This window comes from Typopeltis vanoorti, chromosome 11 (genome assembly GCF_054136105.1).
Source record: "Typopeltis vanoorti isolate ZY-2024b chromosome 11, IOZ_Tvanoo_1.0, whole genome shotgun sequence".
Taxonomy (NCBI): Eukaryota; Metazoa; Arthropoda; class Arachnida; order Uropygi; family Thelyphonidae; genus Typopeltis; species Typopeltis vanoorti.
Window position 1 is genome coordinate 76800923 of NC_143559.1, and position 21578 is coordinate 76822500.

Genomic DNA, 21578 nt, shown 5'->3' on the forward strand with positions numbered 1-21578 from the left:
TATTTGGCTAGGTCTTTGTTTTTGTACATTCTTGTATCATTAAGAGAAAATCGCATTTGTCATCCATTCCTGTTGTTTTACATTATTCACATAACTTACTTCTTTAATACTTGTTGTTACGATGGCATTCTTTAAGCTATTCCAAAGAGATTCCACTCTTTCATTTTCTTCTATGTTAATCTGTTGTAATTGCAGGTTAAGCTGTGTCTTGGCTCTTTTATTTATCTTCGGGTCTTTTAGTTTTTCTACATCAATTTTCTTTTTCTTCTTTTGTGATTTTTTGGCTGATTTTAATCTAAGACATATTTCTGCAACTATGGGATTGTGGTCTGATGAGATATCTGCTCTGGGTAAGTCTTTGCACTCTTTATACCACTGTGGAATCTTTTATTTATCAGTATGTAGTTGGACTAAGGGTTAGATAATCCAGAAAATGCTCTAGAGATGGGCTTTTTCAAATTTCAGTTTGAGACTGACTGAAAAGCAGAGAGTCTATCCAATTGGCTAATCAGGCTGAAGATATTGTATATTTTGTTAATATTTCTTTTTTTCAGACAGTCCATAACAGGAAGTTTTATTTTTATGTATTTATATATTTTGTATGAGGGCCCTACACATGAAAGGTCACAAGACCGATAACCTTACAATGGCATGTGTGAGCAAGTGATTAAGGAGAAAAATAACCTATTGATATGTTCCTTAAAGTTTAAGAGGTTGTATTCAATGGGAAAAACAGTATGGATTAGATTGTTCCAAAGAAGAGAGGTGGATGGAATGAAAGAAAATGAATGATGAGAAGTTAGTTCTGTGTGTTTGAAGCTGGACAGTGTTGGCCAGTAGGTGCTCTAGTTCTTACATGGTTAGAAAAAAGTAAAGGAAAGGTAGCAGCCAATTCAGAGGAGCAATGCCCATGAAAGTATCTATAGAAAAGGCACAGCAAAGAAACAGGGTGCCTATGGTAAAGTGAATGAAGAGAGCCCATTAGGGAAGGGTCATCTATTAAGTGGATTGCCCTCTTCTGAATACAATCAAGAATTCTTAAGGAGTTCTTACACACTCCATCCCAGATGTGGGAAAAATACTCCAAGGGTGGCTGGATTTGAGAAGAAAAGTAATGTTTAGAACAGAAAAGAGAAAAGAACACAGAGCTTTAAGAGACTGAGGAGGCTATGTATATATGTTTGTGCCAGGATAAAATGGATGCGACAGTCAACCTAAGAGGAGAAAGTTCATCGTGAAAGGAAATTGGAACATTATCAAAAAGTAAGAAGAGATAAGGTGGGATTTTCTTGCAGGTAATAAAGGCAGGCTTGAGTTTTTTTGGCATTGAAATTTAATTTAATAAAAATTTAAGTTAATAAGTTAGAAATTTAAGTTAATAATATCATATTGTTGGGATAGGGAGTTTGTGAATATATCTATTCATCTGAGTAGGTTTTCTGCAGACTGTAAAAGAAAGTTTACTATTTGGAAGATGTGTTATCAAGGCGAAACAAATTCTTTGATGTTGACTGTTGAGGTGGAAGAGAACTTTGTCTAATGTGTGTAGGCCACAAGGCCAAATTAAGAACGCAATACCAACATATCTTAGCTAGATAAAAGACTTAGGTGTATTTTTTTGCTGTGAAGAGCAAACATTTCAAAATTATCCATGTAAAAGTTAGTCTAGATGAAATACCCTCTATTTTCTTATTTTGTTTTTCCAAGAAAAGTAACCCTTCCATGGATGACCAAAGAGCAGATTGGTGATGTTGGGTGAAAGACATGTTTTTAAGTATAAAGTTGTCACTCAAGGGTATATTGGTGAAAAGAGAAGTGATGTCAAAGATTACCATACTATATGAATTATTTAAAAATTAAATTTCTGACAGAAACCTTAAAATGGGTAGAATTTTTAATATTAATGCAAGGTCTCTTACACCCAATAAGAAGAAATCAATAGCTTCTTCTATGGATCTGAGAGAGTTATTGGGTTTAAAGATTTTAGATACCCTGTAAAGTGGGAGGAGGGAACTAAAGGAGTTATTTTTAGTAATTTTAAAAAGCCAATAAGTCAGTTTTTTTTTTTTTTAAATTATACTTTTACTGTTTCAATCTAAGGGCATGCAGAGCCTAATGTTGTTAGTAGTATTTAGAGTCAAGTCAAAGTCATGCCATGTGTTCAATGTGAAACATCAGACCTACTGATAGATGCTATAGCAGAGTACTGGAAAGACAAAGGACACCGATGGCCACTTCAATTTAGTCTTTTGGAAAAAAAAAAAAAAAAAAAAAAAAAAAAAAAAAAAAAAAAAGGTTGATGATAACATTAAGAGGCTGAATTTGAGGTTGAGATCTTGAATTTAAAAAGGCTGTTTTTTTTTTCATGTTTACTTCTTAGTTTTTTTGCAAATTCTTTATATGCAAAAAAACCAAAAGCACCAGAAATCCAAAAGAAATCCAAATTGAAAATGGCTGGAATGGCTTCGAATGTAACTGATAGGTGCATTAATAAGGCTAGCATGAGCTAGAATTGCTCATGCTAGCCTCTAATCTCTCTAATTTAAACAAAGCTGACATACTTGTAGATACAGAGGGCTTGAGCATAACTTGATTTTGAGCTTAATATAGGTCAGTAACATTCCTGTATCCCTGCATCTTAAAGACGGCTACAAATTTAATTGCCTAGACAGTTTAAGTTTCAACTTGTATTTCTTTTTTTGTCATGATCTCAAAATGAATTAAGTACATGTTCTGATCATTATTCCTATGTCAGAAAAAACAGCCAAATTTAAATATCTCTGCACTGCCTTCAAACCTCACTCAAAACTGGTATCCTTATGCATTCTGCTTAAGGACCAACTCCTTCACTTAGTTCCTGAGGTCCATGTTCCTCCAAGTTGAGCTATGGGAGGACTCCAAGATAAGTCAAAATCCACTTAGAAAAACAAGAGAAAACCTGTTATCATGTTGGTCAGTCAGGTCTGGTGGATCATGGCTTGGACACTACCCACAGAATCATAGGGGAAAAACAATATACCTCATTGCAGAAGTTCAAATATGAGAGGTCTAGAATCTGCAGCTTTCCTTGAAATCAACTTACATAAATACTGCTGTTTTAAACAAAGATAAAGGAAACAGTACTTCTTAGACATCCAGAGCTACAACCTAGGCTTTTACTAGTGTCCATAGAGGGTGCACTTGCTAGCAAGTGCCACTTTGCTGTGTCATTTGTGTATTTATTACAATGTATGTTGTACCCCTGAAGATGTCTTTGTGACAGAGCATTGAACAATTTAATTCATTCTTTGTGCTGTTTTTATTCTCTTAAATATCTAACCAATACCTAAGTTAAAACACATAATTAATGCTATAGCTCCCTAAGATTTCAACCACCATTTCAGAAGATAAATACAGGAATGCAATTAACCTGGCGTTAGTAAGGTGGGGTGTCAGTTACTTCTTTCTATATCTTTGGGGTCTGTGACACCCCACCTTACTAACGCCGAGTTAATCTTATCCTGCTATCCATTCCATCATGTGTTAGAAATTTTCTAAAGGGAGATCACACGAAACAAAGACTTTCTGTATGTCAACAAAATGATGGAATAATACTCTGTTATGTTCTATGTATTTTTCTTTGATGATATGTGGAGTGTAAATGCATAATCTACTATACTCCTGTTTTTCCTAACCCAACCTGTAAGTCTGAGAAATTTAATTCCATTTTTGTATCAATTCACAAAAGTAAAATGTCTAATAAAATACTTTGCTCAGATAGCTGATAAGGCCAAATGTTCTGGAATTATTGCCCTTTTTTGCTGTTTCCCTCTTTTTTTGCAACAGGAATAAAAACAATGTGCACCAATCAATAGCCAAATTTTGGTATTCCACATCTGAAGGCAAATTTTGTACAGTGTACTAACAACAGATTCTATTCCTTCAGCAGTTCTGATGAAATTATTCCTGCTGCTTTCATGTTTTTTGATTTTCAAGTAGCTCTTTATTTCTTCTCAGTATAGGATACTGCCCCTCTATTATCATTGAAATAATTCATTTATATTTTGTTGGTACAAACTATCATTAAATTTGAATAATTTCCTTGATTATTCACACTATCTTGTCATAATCAATATTTCCATTCTCTTCATATATAATCCCAATTTTTATGAGTAAAAAGCATTGTAAATTTCTTAATTACTTGGTATGCTTTTGAAGAACATCAATTTTATTTATTTGCATTCTTTTGTTAACTTTTTTTTTTTTTTTTTTTTTTTGCAAGCAGCATAATTATCTGAAAAGACTGACTTAAGTATTTTCAAACAACAATTATACTGCTCATTCTTGATAAAAGATTCTGAATAGGATATAAATTGCAGCAATGATCACAGAGTTCTAGTATTCCTTGGGTAATCCGTGGTTTATTGATACAATGCTCTCTTCCTGACATTTTCTAGTACTTCAATGACTATCTGTGAAACTGTCAATAAAATGCATCCAGATCAAGAGAATCAGCAAGGATTTAGTTAAAAAAAAAAAGGAAGCACTATTTGTTTCAAACAGTTTTTAGTGTATGTGAGTTTCATGAGATTAAACTTCTGTGTTTTTCTGGTAGGTTCAACACCTAATTTCAGTATAACTGTTGCTAAATAACTAACACTTCCAACATCAGCTAGAAAAGATATAGTTCTTGCTGAGTTTGTATACAGGTTTTATATTAAATATTTATAAGAATATAATCAATCAGATTATGGGTTGTTCAATCTGGGAAGATCCTAGTCCACTTTTGGAACTTTATGTGAAAAAAGAAGTAGTGGTTATGATGCGACCACTCTGTGAAGCAAATTCTATCAGTTTCTCTTAGTCCATCAGAAGGGAGAAAATTTCTTCTTATGTGCTTCTCTAAGTTATATACTTATCTCCTTGACTTGATCATTATAAAAGATGGATGGTGCATGTACTACTATGGATATAACCTAATGATTTACCCTGCAATCTTACTACTGCAAATCTACTCACTAAAGTATTACCAAGTGCTTGATATTCTTTTGATCAGGAAACCTACCCCTCCCTCCCTTCTTCGGGAGTACCAGAGTAAAGAACAAAAATTCCTTCATCTGTGTTAGTTAACCAGATTATGGTCATCTTTTCTCACATATGCCAATGATGGACCATTCATAGCAAGTTCCAGTTATGATATCCTGAACTTGTCACTTTAATATAATGACCTAACATTCCATTTTCCTCTCATAAATATGCCTCTCAATTCATTCAATTAAATGAAAGTGTATTATAAATATTAACCACAAATAAGTCTTGTTCATAATTAGTTCGTATGGATTCCATCCATGGATGGTTGTAAACTTAATGTACATTAGCACTGTGGGTGCTAATGTACATACAGTCAACTCTCATTATAAAATTCACATTTAATTATCTTTATATTCTTTGATGTGTCACTGACACCATTAGCATAGTTTCATCACCTCTCTTAGTGTCTTCAAGAAATGATATGGTCCTTGTTTGCTCTAGTGAGTAGTAAAGATGGACGACTTATCTCCTCTCGTGTTTGCTTACAACCTTTAGCTAAAGACAATGTGAAACAACCTTAACACTAGGTGGTCTTACCAAGAGTATACACTCCTGAATGCTTTGCTTGTTTTGTCCACCATTACCTATCACTGTGAAAAGTTACCTTGCAGGACATAGAGGGGGTAATATTTATTGAACTATATTTTTTATCATCATAAATGAGAAAACTTCTTTTTAACTTATAAGTGATAGAAAAAAATATATTAGTAGAAATAAATGCAAAGTGATCTAAAAACACCAAAATCACATTTTAGAGCTATTTGTCTATTACAGCTATTTTACTATAAAAGTTTAATCTTTCCATATGACACTGCCAAACTGAGCTGCACTATAAATGAAAGTGTATTATAAATATTAACCACAAATAAGTCTTGTTCATAATTAGTTCGTATGGATTCCATCCATGGATGGGTGTAAACTTAATGTACATTAGCACTGTGGGTGCTAATGTACATACAGTCAACTCTCATTATAACAAACTGAGGAAATAGTTCATTATAGTAGATTGTTGGAAAGAGGTTTTTTTTTTCCCTTCTGCATTTAATCCTGTTAATCCCACCATTAGTCAATTACTCCCCTCAAATCAGTGGTTTAATAAAATAAAAAGAAAACATCTGAAACTAAATGCCAAATTAACCTTGCACATAGATTCATATCCATATATAACTTAACCTCTTAATTAACCTTAAAACTATTTAACTCATTAAGAGAGTAAAAAAGTGTTCAGACACCTTTGTAATCAAAATAAAAATCTTTAATTTACATCCCATATAAGAGCAACATAGCTAAGTTGAATTATTTTTTCTACATCCTAAAATCACAGAACCCTGAAAAAAATTAAGATATTAAATTTAAAGGATTCTTCTCTCAGTCTTTCATTTCCAACTTTTCTTCTAATTTCTGTTTAATCTTCATACACTGAAGACATAAACTCCACAATTCGCCTCCTGCTGTGCTCTCTTCTGTTAGCATTATTTTTTTTCTCTGCACATGCTCTGCTGTTATTGTGTACCACTATCACTGGTTTTCAATGTTTTGTTTGAAATGCTGATAAAAGTTCATTTCATAATCCCATGATGAGTTCTCCGACTCCATGAAGGTCAGATGTTAATAATAATAATGAGGGAAAGGTACTTAATTATAATTTTGTAATGAAACAAGCAGAATTTATAACATATCTTCATTTCACAGGATTTAAATGCTGAGATAAGTCAGTTATTCCCAAAATGAATTACAGTGGTAACTTTGGATTCTCTCACAGGTAATAGCATACAATAAAATTTGACAAATCATATGAACACATTTATTCATTAAATTTCTCATCTAAAGAATTTTGCTTAAACCCAAAAATAACATCTCAAAATGTCTTTCCATGACATATCAAAAAGAAATAAATGTTTAAATAACTTTTATAAATTAGTACTGTATTATTAACTTATAAGTTAATTTTATTTTCAATATGCAGGATATCAATTTTAATACAGATATCGTATGTGATAGTTTGCTATAGTGGATTTCTTTTAACAGAGCATTATACCTATGCAGCTCGGTCAGAATTCATCAGTTTGTTCTAGTAGATATATCACGATGAACATTTTTTGACCAAAATACAAACAAAAATACAAATGATAACTAACACTTGGTTTAATATAGATAGTTAAACCAACTAGTTTTGGCAAATAAGCTAGTGACTTCTTCTGGGTTAGGAAGAACAAAAACATACAATAGGTTGTAAACATGAACTATTACATAATTAAAACTGAACATGTAGGAACTATTACACAAAAGAAAAAAAAACAGAAACACGTGGAACATTGAGGCCAGCATGGGTAAGTCATTGTTCAGTGGGTATGATAGTTAGCAGAAGAGTTAGTCTGATGTGTGGAAAGAACTAATAAGTGACTTCCAAATATCACATAAATCATTCTTTGGTTTCTGTTGAGTGTGCCCTGTGAGTGGATAACCATCAAAAAGGCTACAATGGTTATCCACCTCCATAACTTCTACTCCCAGAAATCTATGTTCTAATTACTGCTTCAGTTCTCCTGATCTGACCACCTGCTCAGAACGAATAAAAGAAATAATTCTAACTGAAATGAAGATCTTCACTCCACCCAAAATTCCCAACCACTATCCAAGATCTTGATTCTCCAACAAGTTTTCCATGGAGGTCTATGAAAAATATTCACTGTATCATGAATGGCTTGAGACTAAAACCTTAGCATCCCACTCAGCCTACACTGCAACAACTGCAAAAAATCTATCAAATCTAAGCCAAATACCACAAATTTGTCTTCTGTTCTAAAGGCAGTTGAGTCCTCTGATCCCTAGACAAGATCACTGGGCACAACTCTGACCACCTCTCAGATCCAGATGGTACTACTGCAACATCACCCAAAGACAAGGCTGACTGACTGGCTTCATTCTTCTCATCCAATTCTTGCAATGATAACATTACAAAATGTCACCCACTCTACTAAGAACTACTCATTCCATGAGCATCTAGTTGTCCACCAGAAAAAACATGCATCTGTATCATACATGCTTGAGCATGCACAAGTGAGAAGAATATGGTAACTGTGATACAGCTGTTGGAAAGAAATTAAGAGAATTTTGGATAATTAATTCTCTTGAAATCTTTCATATAAAAATATTTTAAAGTTAACTGTTATGCTGCAAACTCAAATACCAGCTGTTGGAAAAATAGTTATCAAGTTCATGTTGGAAAAATGTTATCATGTTGGAAAAAATGTTATCAAGTTCCACAATTTCCACAGGAAATTGTGGAACTTGATAACACATTTTTATAGAAAAAGAACTTTAAAAGTTATTGGATGTTATGTTAGTACAGTAATGACTATACACAACTGTCCACGAAAATAGAAATATGGCAAGTTGAGTTTTAATGTTTGCTCATTTTTTCTAGTAGTCTTTCATATAGAAAGAACGTGTATACTATACACACATTCTATGGTTGACACAGAGAAAAATAGGATTTATTAAACTCCAATATATTTCATCCAGTTATATGGACATTATTAGGGAGAGAAAAGATCAGTTAACCACATTCAAAACAAAAGTCAAAAGATATGAGTCGCATAGCATGTTTTTACTAGCTCATGTCTTAGTCACAGCCAAGTTGAAAGGAGAATGCACTATTAGAATTCAAATGAATAACTTGGATAGCTTCTGTAACTCAAAATTACCATATATTTTCGCATATAATGCGAACTAGAACTTTTGTTTGAAAACTAGCCCTAAAATGCCATGTCATTATACTTCATTCACGTATAATGCGATTTGTTAATCTTCTTCCATAACATTATAAATAATACGATACGAATTAACGAAAGAAATATTTATTTTTAAAAAAAGTCAAAATTCTTTAAATTCTTCATCTTTTGAGTCATCAAACATTTCATTTATAAATTCATCTGTAGGCATTGCATCATCAGTGTAGCAGTTGTCGTCATCGTCATCATGCTCTCCATTTTGTTGTGCATCATCCTCACTTTCGTATATGACGTCATCTTTGGATCCATCCATTGAATTACTTATTCCACATTTAGGAAATGCGCGTTGAATCATTTCAGATGGTATCAAATCCCAAGCTTCTTTAACCCAGACTTCTGATCTCATCTCAGGCTTCTGAAAATTCCCACCCTTTGTCATCTTCACCAAACCAGATGACATCCATTCTCTCCATTTTTCACGTAAGTGATCTTTAAACGGCTGAAAAACGGAAGTTAGACCACCCGGTATGACTGCTAGGTCTGTACATAACTCACGTGCTTTCTCTTTGCTTGCCTCCGTTAAATGCACCCGGAACATATCCCAGACTAGCATGCTTCGTTGACGCAACAAGCTGCCTGGACGTATGTTCCATACTTGATCCAGCCACAAATGTACACCTTCATCCATCCAACCTTTCTGATTGGCACGAACAATGACACCTGGTGGAAATTTCATGCGCTTCGGAATTTTCTTCCTTTTAAATATCACTGTCGGCTTTAATTTGGTTCCGTCTGCCATGCATGCTAGAACAATGGTAATATGCATTTTTTCATGTCCCATTGTTTTTATGAGATACTCTTTTCCAACTGAGTTTACTTTTCAATTCCCAGGCATATCAAAGTACATGGGCGTCTCATCCATATTGCCTATTTGGGAAAGTTCATATCCGTGACACTTCTGTAATTTTATGATAAATTTATGGAAGAACTCCACTTTTTCTTCAAGCTGCTTTGGTAACTTGTGCGTAATAATTGTTTGGTGTCGTAATGTGCGTTCCATAAATCAGTTGCACCACCCAGGCAAAGCAAGAAAAGATGAAATACCTGGTGTGTCCTTGAATTTACCATTCTTGAGTTGTAGAGCTCGAAAACGAATTGCATTTCTTGTTACTATAATGCCATCTTGTCGTTGCATCAAAATCCATTCATTTAGCTCTTCCTTGAGTTCTGGAAAGGATGCTACATCTCCACGACGGGCACGTTTGGTTTTGGAGATTTTTTTAGGACTGTCTTTTTGCTTATGCCAAAGTCTAATATTACTCTCTGCTACACCAAATTCTCTCATAGCAACACTGTTATTATGTTCTTCTGCAAACTGCACGACACACAATTTAAATCCTGCTTCAAAAGATGAACGGTTACGTTTCTGTTGGCTCATTTTTAGGCTAGGTTTGTTTAACGTTTATTTTAATATTTAAAATGAACTGTGGTTAAACCGATATAACTGCTAATATCCCGCCAAGGGGGTGGGATATTAGCACTACTTACATTACTGGCTTTATGCACAGATACGATGCACGCTCGGTCGCCGAATGCGAGTGGGTCAAGTAGATTTGGTTCCATAGGCATTAGGTAGTATATATTGTGTGTGCAAGTCTTAATAAGATGTTACATTTTTTAAGATCAGCATATAATGCAAACACCTAACTTTGAGTAGTATTTTTTACCATAAATTTTTCGCATTATACGCAGTAATATACGGTAAATTAAAAAAAAAGTTAATGGCAATCACTTCCCAGAAATTAGGGACAGGCATACAATTAGAGCAGTTAAGATTCAGATGATGATGATGATGATGCAAGGTTTCACAAGTTTCAATGAAGAGACATTTTTAGATTCTGACAAGTCTGGTTATGTTTATCATGCTTTTGACATTAGACACAGAGTTCTTTAAAACAAACCAAGATTCTTCATTCCAGCAGGTTTAAATTTGAATGTCTGTTCCTTGAAACCATATGACACCATCTGAATTTTAACTGCCCTGATTGTATGCCTATCTGCGAGTTCTGGGAAATGATTGCCATTAGCTGTTCATAATTTTTTTAAACATGATTATGTTGTTTAATTTTTAGAATTGCAGAAGCTATCCAATTTGTTCCTTTGAACTCTAATAGTGTATTCTCTTACTAACTCAACTGTGAGTAAGACAAGCTACATGACTCACATCTTGTGATTCATATTTTGAATGTAATTAAATGATCTTCTCTCCTCTCCCTGACAATGTCCATGCAACAATGGATGAAGTATATTGGAGTCCTAATAAATTATATTTTTCTACATGCCTTAACCATCTAAGTATATAAAAAAAACAAGAAATAAGTCATGAACTTGGAAGGAGATAATGGAAAGAAAGAAATTTTTTAGAGTTATTATCCATGACTAAAAAAAAACACAGGAGCATTTGAATTTAAGGATTCAAATACAGGATTGAACTTTCCACTTTGTTATTAAAGATGAGAAATCTGCAGTTGTGTTTTCATGAATTTCCTAACAGAAGATAAATCAGGTTAATAGTTTTCAATCATTTCATTTGCAAAATATGGGAACCACTGGCTTTTCTTCTCAGAAGGATAAAAAATATTCTTTTACTTCTAATCAAAATGTGAAGTACATTTGTTAGACTGGGAACATGCTAAGTTAAAATTTTGAAAACTTTATAACACCAGCAAGACCCATAATGGCTATTTGGATTTTACATAAGTAGAGGTTTTTTTTTAACAATCCCATCCACATGAAGTTATAAACCTATAGCATACTAGTAGTAATATGAGTGGAACAGTTATCTAGTAGGTCTTATATCAACCAATTAAAATCAACGTGTTATATTTGGATATAAAATAAGTTTATTAATGAAATTGTTAAACTTTTTACTATGAACTTACAAGTGGTGGAAAGTTATCCAACATTATTACATCGCATCCTGCTTTCCCAGCCTCATTTGCCTCTTCTAGCGATTGACATTCCACTTCAATTTTTTGTGAAAATCCTCCAACACTACGAGCAACATCAACAGCCTAAATGAAATGAAATTATTATATTTAAAATAATTTTATTTATATAAATCTATTCCATTTAAATTTAGTGCAAACATATAAAAAAAGGAGCTAAATTAATTATTATTGATTTAACTTTACCATTTATAACTAAGTGCTCTATAAGCAGGCCTGCTATGGATAGACAGCAAGATCTATTAACATCCGCCTCAGAGAACCCAAGAAAATATTTGCTACCATCTTTATGGCATAGAGGCTGTAATTTTATGTCATACATTATCTACTATACTGTTCATCTCATATTTCTAGAGATAAATGAAACTCTGAACTTATTCCATCTGAGAGAAACCACATATCAGTTGTTAATTATATTTTAATAACTCATATTAGTGTAATGCAAAAGCTTCAAAAATAACAAATGAAATTATGGCTTTTTGAGACTCAAAAAAATCATTTGATTCTCAATCAGTGAATTCTCTTGTAATATGTTTTTATTATTTATTTTTTTTTTTTTTGTATATGTATGTATTTCTTTAGCTTACTTTTTGGTAGACTAAAACACTTATTTTTGTATTTTTTTTATTGTTTTATTTATTTTTACATAGTCTAGAAATCCAGCTTTAGAGACCAAACATGGAACTTTTTCAAGCCGCTTCAGGCCTCCAACAAGTGAAAGATGAAAGACCATCACAAACTTCTATGCCCACGGCAGGATTCGAACCTGCAGTCTGTTGGATGGAAAGTAGGTACATTAACCACTCAGCCAACCAAGGCCAGTAATGCTATTATTTTCTTAGGCATCTCCATGGAGGCAAATACTCATCATGGGAGGCACACTAATCATTATTCACACAATACTTATCACCTTGAACTCATTCACCAATAACACCCATAGCCACTTCTGGCAAACCCATTCATGACCTTTGAAAAATACAAAAAAAAATAGCCCCAAAACCATTTCTAACCACACTCTTAGACAATTTCCAGGTGTGATGACCCTTCCCTTCCTTCCAACAACTTGACTGGATATCAAGTCTTTGATGATTCAGATCTCCAATCAATCTCCAATAAAATCCCTATGATAACATCAATATTTCTATCATGTCCCCTCTTTTTCACTTATCAACTGGCCTTTGAAGCTCACAGACCCTCGGTCTTCCAACAGAGAGCTTCCATAGACATAGCACAATTTTGGTCACACCTCTAGATCATCTCCACCACTTCCTCATTCCAGAAGGTGACCAGATCTGCCTGTAGTCCAGATGTAACATTGGTAAACTCTTATAAAAGTAAATCAAAATAACCTTTTCCTGCTTGTCAGTGTATTTTTTAACAATCACAATCTGATGTGATATTTTGGCAACTTTTACAACATGCTCTCTGAAATATTTCCTGTGTCCTGAATTATTCCCTAAATTCCTGACCTTATCAATGTCCTGCAATTCAGTTCCAAGCTTGTGATCTCTTCATCCTAACATGACAAGAAATTATATTCTTGTTTTATCCTCATCTTGTTTAATTTTTTGTCACATACAATTTATGAAAGCATGTGAAAAAATTTTCTACACAGCTTTGAATCATCAGCAAACAACTGAATGTTACCCCTTAAATCATTTCCTGCATCACTAATGTACAAGTTAAACTACACTGGACCCAGAACTGAGTGCTGCAATATCTCGTCACCCATATTTTCCTGGATTCAATTCCTCAATGTACTAATTTTTGATATTTGTCCATCAGCCACCCTCTTCATATCCATCCCCATTTGCTCCAATTTATGCAACCAAGTTCCATGTGGTATCTAGTCAAATGCCTTTATTATATAAAGCAAATTACTAAAGCATGACTTACTTCTGAAAAACTATTCTGCCACTTACAAAGTATCATATTCCTCTCTACCCAAGAACAGAATTCTGTCTTTTACCAATTTCTCTAACACCTTAAACACCAAAACCAAAAATGCTAATTGATCGAAAATTTGCCACCACTGTCTCAGAGTTTCCTTTATGCAATGGAACTATTTTACCTTTTTTTCCAATCCCTTGGTTCCCAGAACTGAAGCTTAATCAGCTTGGTCAAAGAAGTTGTCAAATTCCTTGCACATTCTCTTAAAACACAGGCTGATATCCTATCTAATACCATGGCTTTATCTGCATGAAGCTTCTGCAATACAGGATCTGCCTGTGAGAGAGAGAGAGTTAAGGGTCACCCTTGGAAGTTGTGCAAGAGTATCCTTAGTAAGGGTGTGAAGAATAGATTTTTTGCTTGAGATAGGTGAATCAGTGGAATGGATGGCCAACACTAGTTATGAGTATCCTTACAATGAATAGATGGGTCTCCACAATGAGTCTTCTGACTACATGGAGATACCCATATATAATAATATTCTCACATTAGTCAATGTCACATCTATGTCTTTGTCAATCAGTCAATGTCTTTTGAAAAGATGTACCATAGATGTTACATCTTTGTAACATGATTACTTAGTAACTCAACTATTTCATTTGTTGATGTGAAAATCCCCTACTATCAACTCTCATTAGTCATCCTTCCATAGTCATCTTACTTTTACTTGTCACACAGCAGCAGAACTCTTTGGGATTGCCTTTGGCTTCATCAGCTAGCTTTCTTTCATAATTAGCTTTGGCCTTTCTTCCTTACCACACAGGCAATTAGTTCTGCCTATGCTCTATACTGTTCATAAACTTGCTGATCACCTTTCTCTTTATAACCCCTCCCAACTTTCTTTTTTTTGGCAACTCCTGCTTAATAATGCAGTTCATCCATCTAAATTACTCTACCTGATTTATCATCCTGACTGTGTGTACAGTCTAACAGTGCTTTCTTCAAACACGCATTGCACTGCTAACATCTTTCGCTTTCTAACTTACATTTTGATGATATATACACACATTACAAATTTATATATATAAAATATGTATATATTACATATTTATATAATATATCATATATATGATATACAGAAATTAGTATATCATATATATGATATAGAGAAATTAGTAAAACACAAAACTAGCTGTATACAAGACAGTGTTCAAATCAATTTTAACTTGTACATCTGAGAGCTGGTTTAGAAAATAAAACACTTGATTAAAGTCTGGAGACCACATACATTGCTTGGAAACAAGTCAACAGACATCACAGTGTGAGGAACAAACAGCCATGGTGCCTACCTTAATAAGATGTAGGACCTCTTTTTGCTGCAGTAATTGCAGCACTCCTATGGAGAATGCTTTCAACAAGCATACAATGGCAATTGATAGGAATTTTGGATCATTCTTCCTATAGGCATGTAATAAGGCCCTGGACTATTATGGGACAGATGTCACTTGACCTCACTCAATACTCCAATTCATCCCACAGGATGAACTGGAGCATTGAGTCTAATTAAGGATTAAGATCGGGGCTCTGTGGATGTCGGTCAAGTGTGGTGATGTTCATGTCAACAAACCATGCAGCCTTATGACGCAGTGCACTGTCTTGCTGAAAGAGACAATGGTCAGTTCTGTAGAAATGCCACAAAATAAGCACTTGTCCAGAATGTTCAATATCTCTTGGTGTTCAATGTTCAGGGCACCACAAACAGGGTTCAAGGCCATACCATTACACCACCACCACCTTCGAATTTCATAGTCTGGGTTACACATCTGGTAAGAAACATTTACTGAACACTGCCACACCGTCCATCTGCTTGGAAGAGGATGCAGTGTGATTCATCACTCCATAATACAGCTTTCCAAACTTCTACATCCCACTGTACATGCTCTTTGCACCACTGAAGATGACGCTGCATGCTGGTTCAGGTCCTACCCGAACACACATATTGCAGTTCTGCCATGGAAACCTATATTGTGAGCCTTGGTTCTGAATGCTTTTGTGCAGATTCGTGTTCCAGTTGATGCCCGGAACTCTGCATTCAACGTACTGGCCAACAAATAGCAGTATTTACATATTATCCTTCATAGCACCCTACAGTCACGTTTGATGAGTGTGCTAGGTCGTCCACTGCAGGTAGTACTTATATTTAACTCCCTATGCATCCATCTCAGTATGATATCACTGATTATTGAGCTGAAATGGCCCAATCTGTCAATATGCCAAAATGATAGGCCTACAACATGGCATCCTATCACAATGCCTCTTTCAAACTCTGTCAGTTTCCTTCTTGCAGCCATTTCAAACTGACACAGTTGACCGACTTCAGAGCATCATATTCCTCCAATTTATACTGATTACAAACGTGACTCATTACATGTCACAATGCACATTACCCGTGGGGGTGTCTTTTGACTTCTTTCCAAATAATGTATATGAGTTCTGAGAAAGATTAGGAGAGATGAATAGATGGCATCAATGGCAGTATCACATTAAAAATGATGATATTATGAAAGAACTTGCCATTTTTAGCATTCTGGAATACATTAGTAGAGCTAATTTCAGGTGATATGGTCACTTAAGCAGAATGTGAAAGGGTGTGCCGTTGTGGCTTATGCAATCCATGCTACAAAATTCACGTCAGTTTGACCGTATGATTGCATCTTTATCATGTATGAAAGTTTTAAGGGTGTATAGCACATCAGTGCTCATCTTAATTGGTCTAATGCAATTAAGGATAACTTTGAATACTTTAATTTATCAATTAATTGTAACCAAATCTGTGCAGAGTGGGGGACAATGTGTATTAGAAAACAATAATGAAGGAGAATGCTATATTTGGTTGGTATATTTGAATTATTCAAAGTATAAAATTTGGAAGAGGAGGACGAGGCTTACCTCCTTTGACTACAATACTGTTTCCCATTGTAAATATGCACAAAAAGTTATAAATTATCAAAAATTATATATATTGAAAACTTGTCTACATTATATATATAAAAAAACTTGCCTATCACGTCAATTCACACTTCACACACGCAAAACAGATGAAACTCAGAAAACAAAAACAACAACTCATGACAAATGACAAGGTTCAATTAGATTGGTTGACACAATAACCAATCACAGCCTTTTGGTGTTACTGTCTCAGAGCTCACCCTGCCTCACCTTCTGAGCAGTTTAAAACTACTAGAATGCTAAGAATTTGACCTGCTATTGCCAGCCTGGTTGGCCGAGTGGTTAGCGTATCAGCTCTCCAGCCAAAAGGCTGCGGGTTCGAATCCTGCCATGGGCATGGATGTTTGTGATTGTCTGTGAAAATAATGGTGGTGGTCAGTGGCAGATGGCACTGGTGTAGATGATGAAGGTAGTTGCGATTAGTGGAGTAGTGGAGACGGAGAGTTGTAGAGCAGCTGCACTCCTCGAATGAATCTTTGGACTCCCTGAAGGTATATAATAATAACAATAATCTGTACATCTTCTCAAAGGGCTCAAAAGTTGTATGTATTTTGAACGCACACTCAGGCTATTAACGTGAATGTGTTGCAAAGTTTACACGTCGAAAAGTGTCCTCTTCATAAAACATTAGTCTGGTGTTTACTTTTAGGAATCACGCAAAGTCTGGAAACAATTATGGGAGTCTTTAAAGGGAATAAATGCAAAAATATAATATCATTAATATTGCTATTTGGAGGATGAGCACTGCACACCTGGAATATTTACCCCTGATATATAAAAAGTGGTGCTGCATGTGTTCTACAGATGTCTTTTATTTTAATGAATTTTAGTAATTATTTTTGTAACATCTTACTTACTCACTTTAGACTATAAAGTGTGTGTGTGTGTGTGTGTGAGAGAGAGAGAGAGAGAGAGATTAACATGCAATATCATTCACATTTTTCATGGCACCAGCATACAAGGAAAATGGCAACAGAGGCTTCCTTGTTCAGTGAATTTAGCATGAGGGATTTTGTATGATGTAGTGAATGTTCTACGTATTCATTACAAGAGTGATCAGTTTGTACCATGAAAATGAGTGTGGAGATAAAGAGTGTAAATATGTGTCGTAAATATTTCATGTGCGAGTGCAAGAAATGCAAATAATGTGGAAAGCAGGAGTACAAAGTGACCAATATTAACAACATGAGGAAAGATAGTAAAAGCATTCTAGAATAGGTGGAAGTTGTAAAATAGTGCATGAAATATGAAGAGAGCATAAAAGAAGTAGCTGAAAATAATATGAATAATGAGGAGACAGTAAGTAGTAAAACAATGGATGTCATCCTTCATAGGGCAAAATGGGAGTCACAGAAACAATTGTGTAATACAGTAGACAGGAGAATTAAAGAAAAAGTGAATGGTGAAAGTATAAAGGTGCAAAAAAATGGAAACAAGGAGGAGATATTATTTACATATTCATTCATGTGCAGTACAAAGTGCAAGCAAAATGGTTGATTAGTATGGTGAGAAAGGCCCAAAAAAAATAAAACTTTTTCATTATGCAGCAAGAATAAAAATTACTTTGGAAGGATGACTTTAATCAATGCTGATGGTAAGAAAGTGACAGAGGTAAAAGAAATAATTGAGTTACTGAGTAATCATTTTGCAATGGTGTATCATCCAGGTGGAATTTTGCAGTTGTTGATATGACAGAGATGCATGTCAAAATTGAGGTAGATAAACAGGAGGTCCTCTGCATATTGAAAAATATTAATGTGAATACAGCAGTGAGACTGAATAGAATGTTAGCCCATATACTATGTGAATGTGCAAAAGAATTAGCAATGCCTCTGATGAAGTTGTTCAATCTAAGTCTCAGCTCTGGCAAGGTACAAAGGAGTGGAAAGAGGGTAAGATGGTTCTTTTACATAAAGATGGCACCAAGATAGAAGTAGCAAACTACAGACCAATTAATATATCAGGAGTGGTTGTTAAGGCATTGGAAAAGTTGGTTAAAAGCAGGGGCGAATGCTGGTCTTGAAATTCACGCTTGCTCTTGTTATCATTCAAGGAGTGAGGGGTGTGATTGAAGTCTGATTAGCAGAATAATGAATTACTGACCATTTAAAACTATATATTTAGAAATTTATGTACATTTAATCATACAAATACAACATTTATTTTACAAATGATATTCTATCTTTTTCAATTTAGCTACTTGAATACAAATTCTACCCTATGGTTCTTGTTTATGAACTGGTCAATAACATCGTCATAAAAAGTTGGTTGTAACTTAGTTTTCCCAAGCAACACGCACACTTGTAAAGGCTGGCTGAAGCTCACTGGCTAGAGCTACTTTGACTGTGTATGGCCTGTGTTTAAGATGACGTGAAGGGAGCGGAAATGGCTATGCACGCGCATGAAATCACAGTGCTGCAGTGAGGACTTGGAAGCTCCCACAACCGAGCAAGCCAAGGTAGCTTTGACTAGACGAGCAAGCATCGGCCTTCGATATACAACGTAAAGCTCAATTATCGCATGCAAGCTTAAGATGTCTTCTGTTTACAAAAATAAAAGCCTAAATGGAATGCTTATAAAAGCATGCTTTTATTAACAAATAAATGTTACTTCTTTTTCAATTAATGAGCTTGCGCAGCAAGCATGGAGAATTCGCCCCTGATTAAAAGTAAAATTTAAGAGTGGGTGGATAGGGATACGATAATCTATAGTAGGCTGCATGGTTTTGTAAAGGGCAAGTTCTGTCTTAGTAATTTATTCACATTTTATAATAAAGTGCAGCAGAATTGGATAAAGGAAATAGCTGTACCATGAATCTGCTGAACTTTGCAATGGCATTTGACAAAATACCACATTTATTATTATTATTATTATTATCCAGGCCTCCATGGAGTCAAAAGACTCATCGTGGGGAGGTCCTTCCTAAGAAACACAAAGTCCATCAAGACTCGTTGATGGGAGGTCCCCCCCCCTAAGAAACACAAAGTCTATCATACCACTCCTTAAACTCATTGACTGTCCTCACTCTGACCACTCCATCAGGCAATGCATTCCATGGTTCAACCACCCTCCATGCAAAGAAACCACTCCTCACCCTCTTGCTCATGGTTTCCTTTCGTAACTTCTAGGGATGGCCTCTTGTCATCACTCCTTCCCTCTGTTCAACCAAGCAAAAGAACTCCCCAGTATCAACCCTGTAACCACCTTTCAACAGTTTAAAAGTCTCAATCATATCATCTCTCTTTCTTCTATCCACCAAACTCTGCAGTCCACATTCCCTCAGCCGATCCTCATAACTAACATTGTACAGTTCTGAAACCATCTTTGTTATCTGCCTTTGTACCCTTTCCACAGTTAATTTATCCCCTTCAAATCCTGGGGACCAAATCTTAGAACAATAGTCTAAGTGTGGTCTGATCAGAGTCTTATACAACGGAATGATAACCATTTTATCTCTGCAGGTCAGTGTCCTTCTCATTATTGCAGTAATCCTCTGTGTTACCTTCACCACCTTTGCAATATGTCCCCTAAATTTCAGGTTTCTATCAATCATCAACCCCAGATTTCCAGTCTCCCCTACTTCCTCCAGTATAACTCCTCCCATAGAGTATGCAGCGTCCCATCGATGTTTCCCAAACCTCAAGACCTTACATTTTGCTGCATTAAACCGACACCCCCATTCATTTGCCCATCTATCTAGCTTATTCAAATCCTCTTGCAGGGCTACCACATCTGCACTATTACTAATAATCCTTCCCAGCTTCACATCATCTGCAAACAACTGAATATCCCCATGCAATCCACTGACAATGTCACTGATATAAAGGTTAAACAATATAGGTCCCAGTACTGAGCCCTGTGGGACACCACTTGTAACCCTCTGCCTCCTTGAAACTGCCCCACCATACACAACTCTCTGATACCTATCAGACTGCCAATCCTGAATCTAGTTGACTAATCTGACATCCAGACCCATGTGCTGCAACTTAAATATCAGCTTATCATGTGGCACCCTGTCAAATGCCTTCGCTAAGTCTAAGAAAATGGCAGTATATGCCTTTCCCTCATCTAATGCTCTTGTAACTTTATTATAAAAGGCTAGCATAACAAATCCATGTTGACTCTCACAGATAACATTACTCTCATCTGCCCAATGTTGTATATGGTCCCTCACTACTTTCTCCATGATCTTAACAACTACTGATGACACACAAACTGGCCTATAATTAGACACTTCCAGTCTGCTACCACCCTTATGCAATGGCACTATCTTACCTTCCTTCCATTCCATGGGCACCTTTCCAGCAGCCAGACTTTCATTGAAAAGCCAGGTCAAAGGCACTGTCAGTTCCCTAGCACATTCTCTCAAAACTTGTGATGAAATACCATCCAGTCCCACAGCTTTACTGACATCCAGAGTACTCAGTATTTGAAACACACTCTCCTCCTGTACCTCTAAAACCTCGAACCTGCCCTATCTCTCTAGTATTAAAACTGACTCCTCCAGGATGAAATACTCCAATAAAGTGTTCATTGAACAATTCAACTATGTTCTCTGCATTAGTCACTCTATTCTCATTTTTATCCCACAATATCATTCTTCCACAGTCATTTCTCCTCCTACTGGCCACATAGCTAAAAAATTCCCTAGGATTTTCTTTGGATCTTAGAGCCAATCTCCTTTCATATCCCAGTTTCGCCTTTCTTACCATACTAGTCACTCTTCTGACCTGTGTCTTATATTCTTCATGCATCTTCTCTTCACCTGTCTCCTTATATCTCTTCCATAGCCTCTTTTTCGCATGCAATTCCTGTTTAATAATGTTTGTCATCCACTTTACTCCGAATTGTGTCCTCTTCTTCACTC

General features: G+C 35.3%; 1 protein-coding gene across 1 annotated transcript in view; it reads right to left on the reverse strand.

Moving 5' to 3' along the window:
* Nucleotides 1–21578, reverse strand: part of LOC150101762 (nicotinate-nucleotide pyrophosphorylase [carboxylating]-like) — a 51218-nt gene that overhangs the window by 15213 nt on the left and 14427 nt on the right. The window contains exon 2 of the mRNA XM_090400977.1: nucleotides 11747–11878. Coding sequence (XP_090257103.1) covers nucleotides 11747–11878 — 132 coding nt within the window. The remainder of the gene's footprint in view (nucleotides 1–11746; nucleotides 11879–21578) is intronic.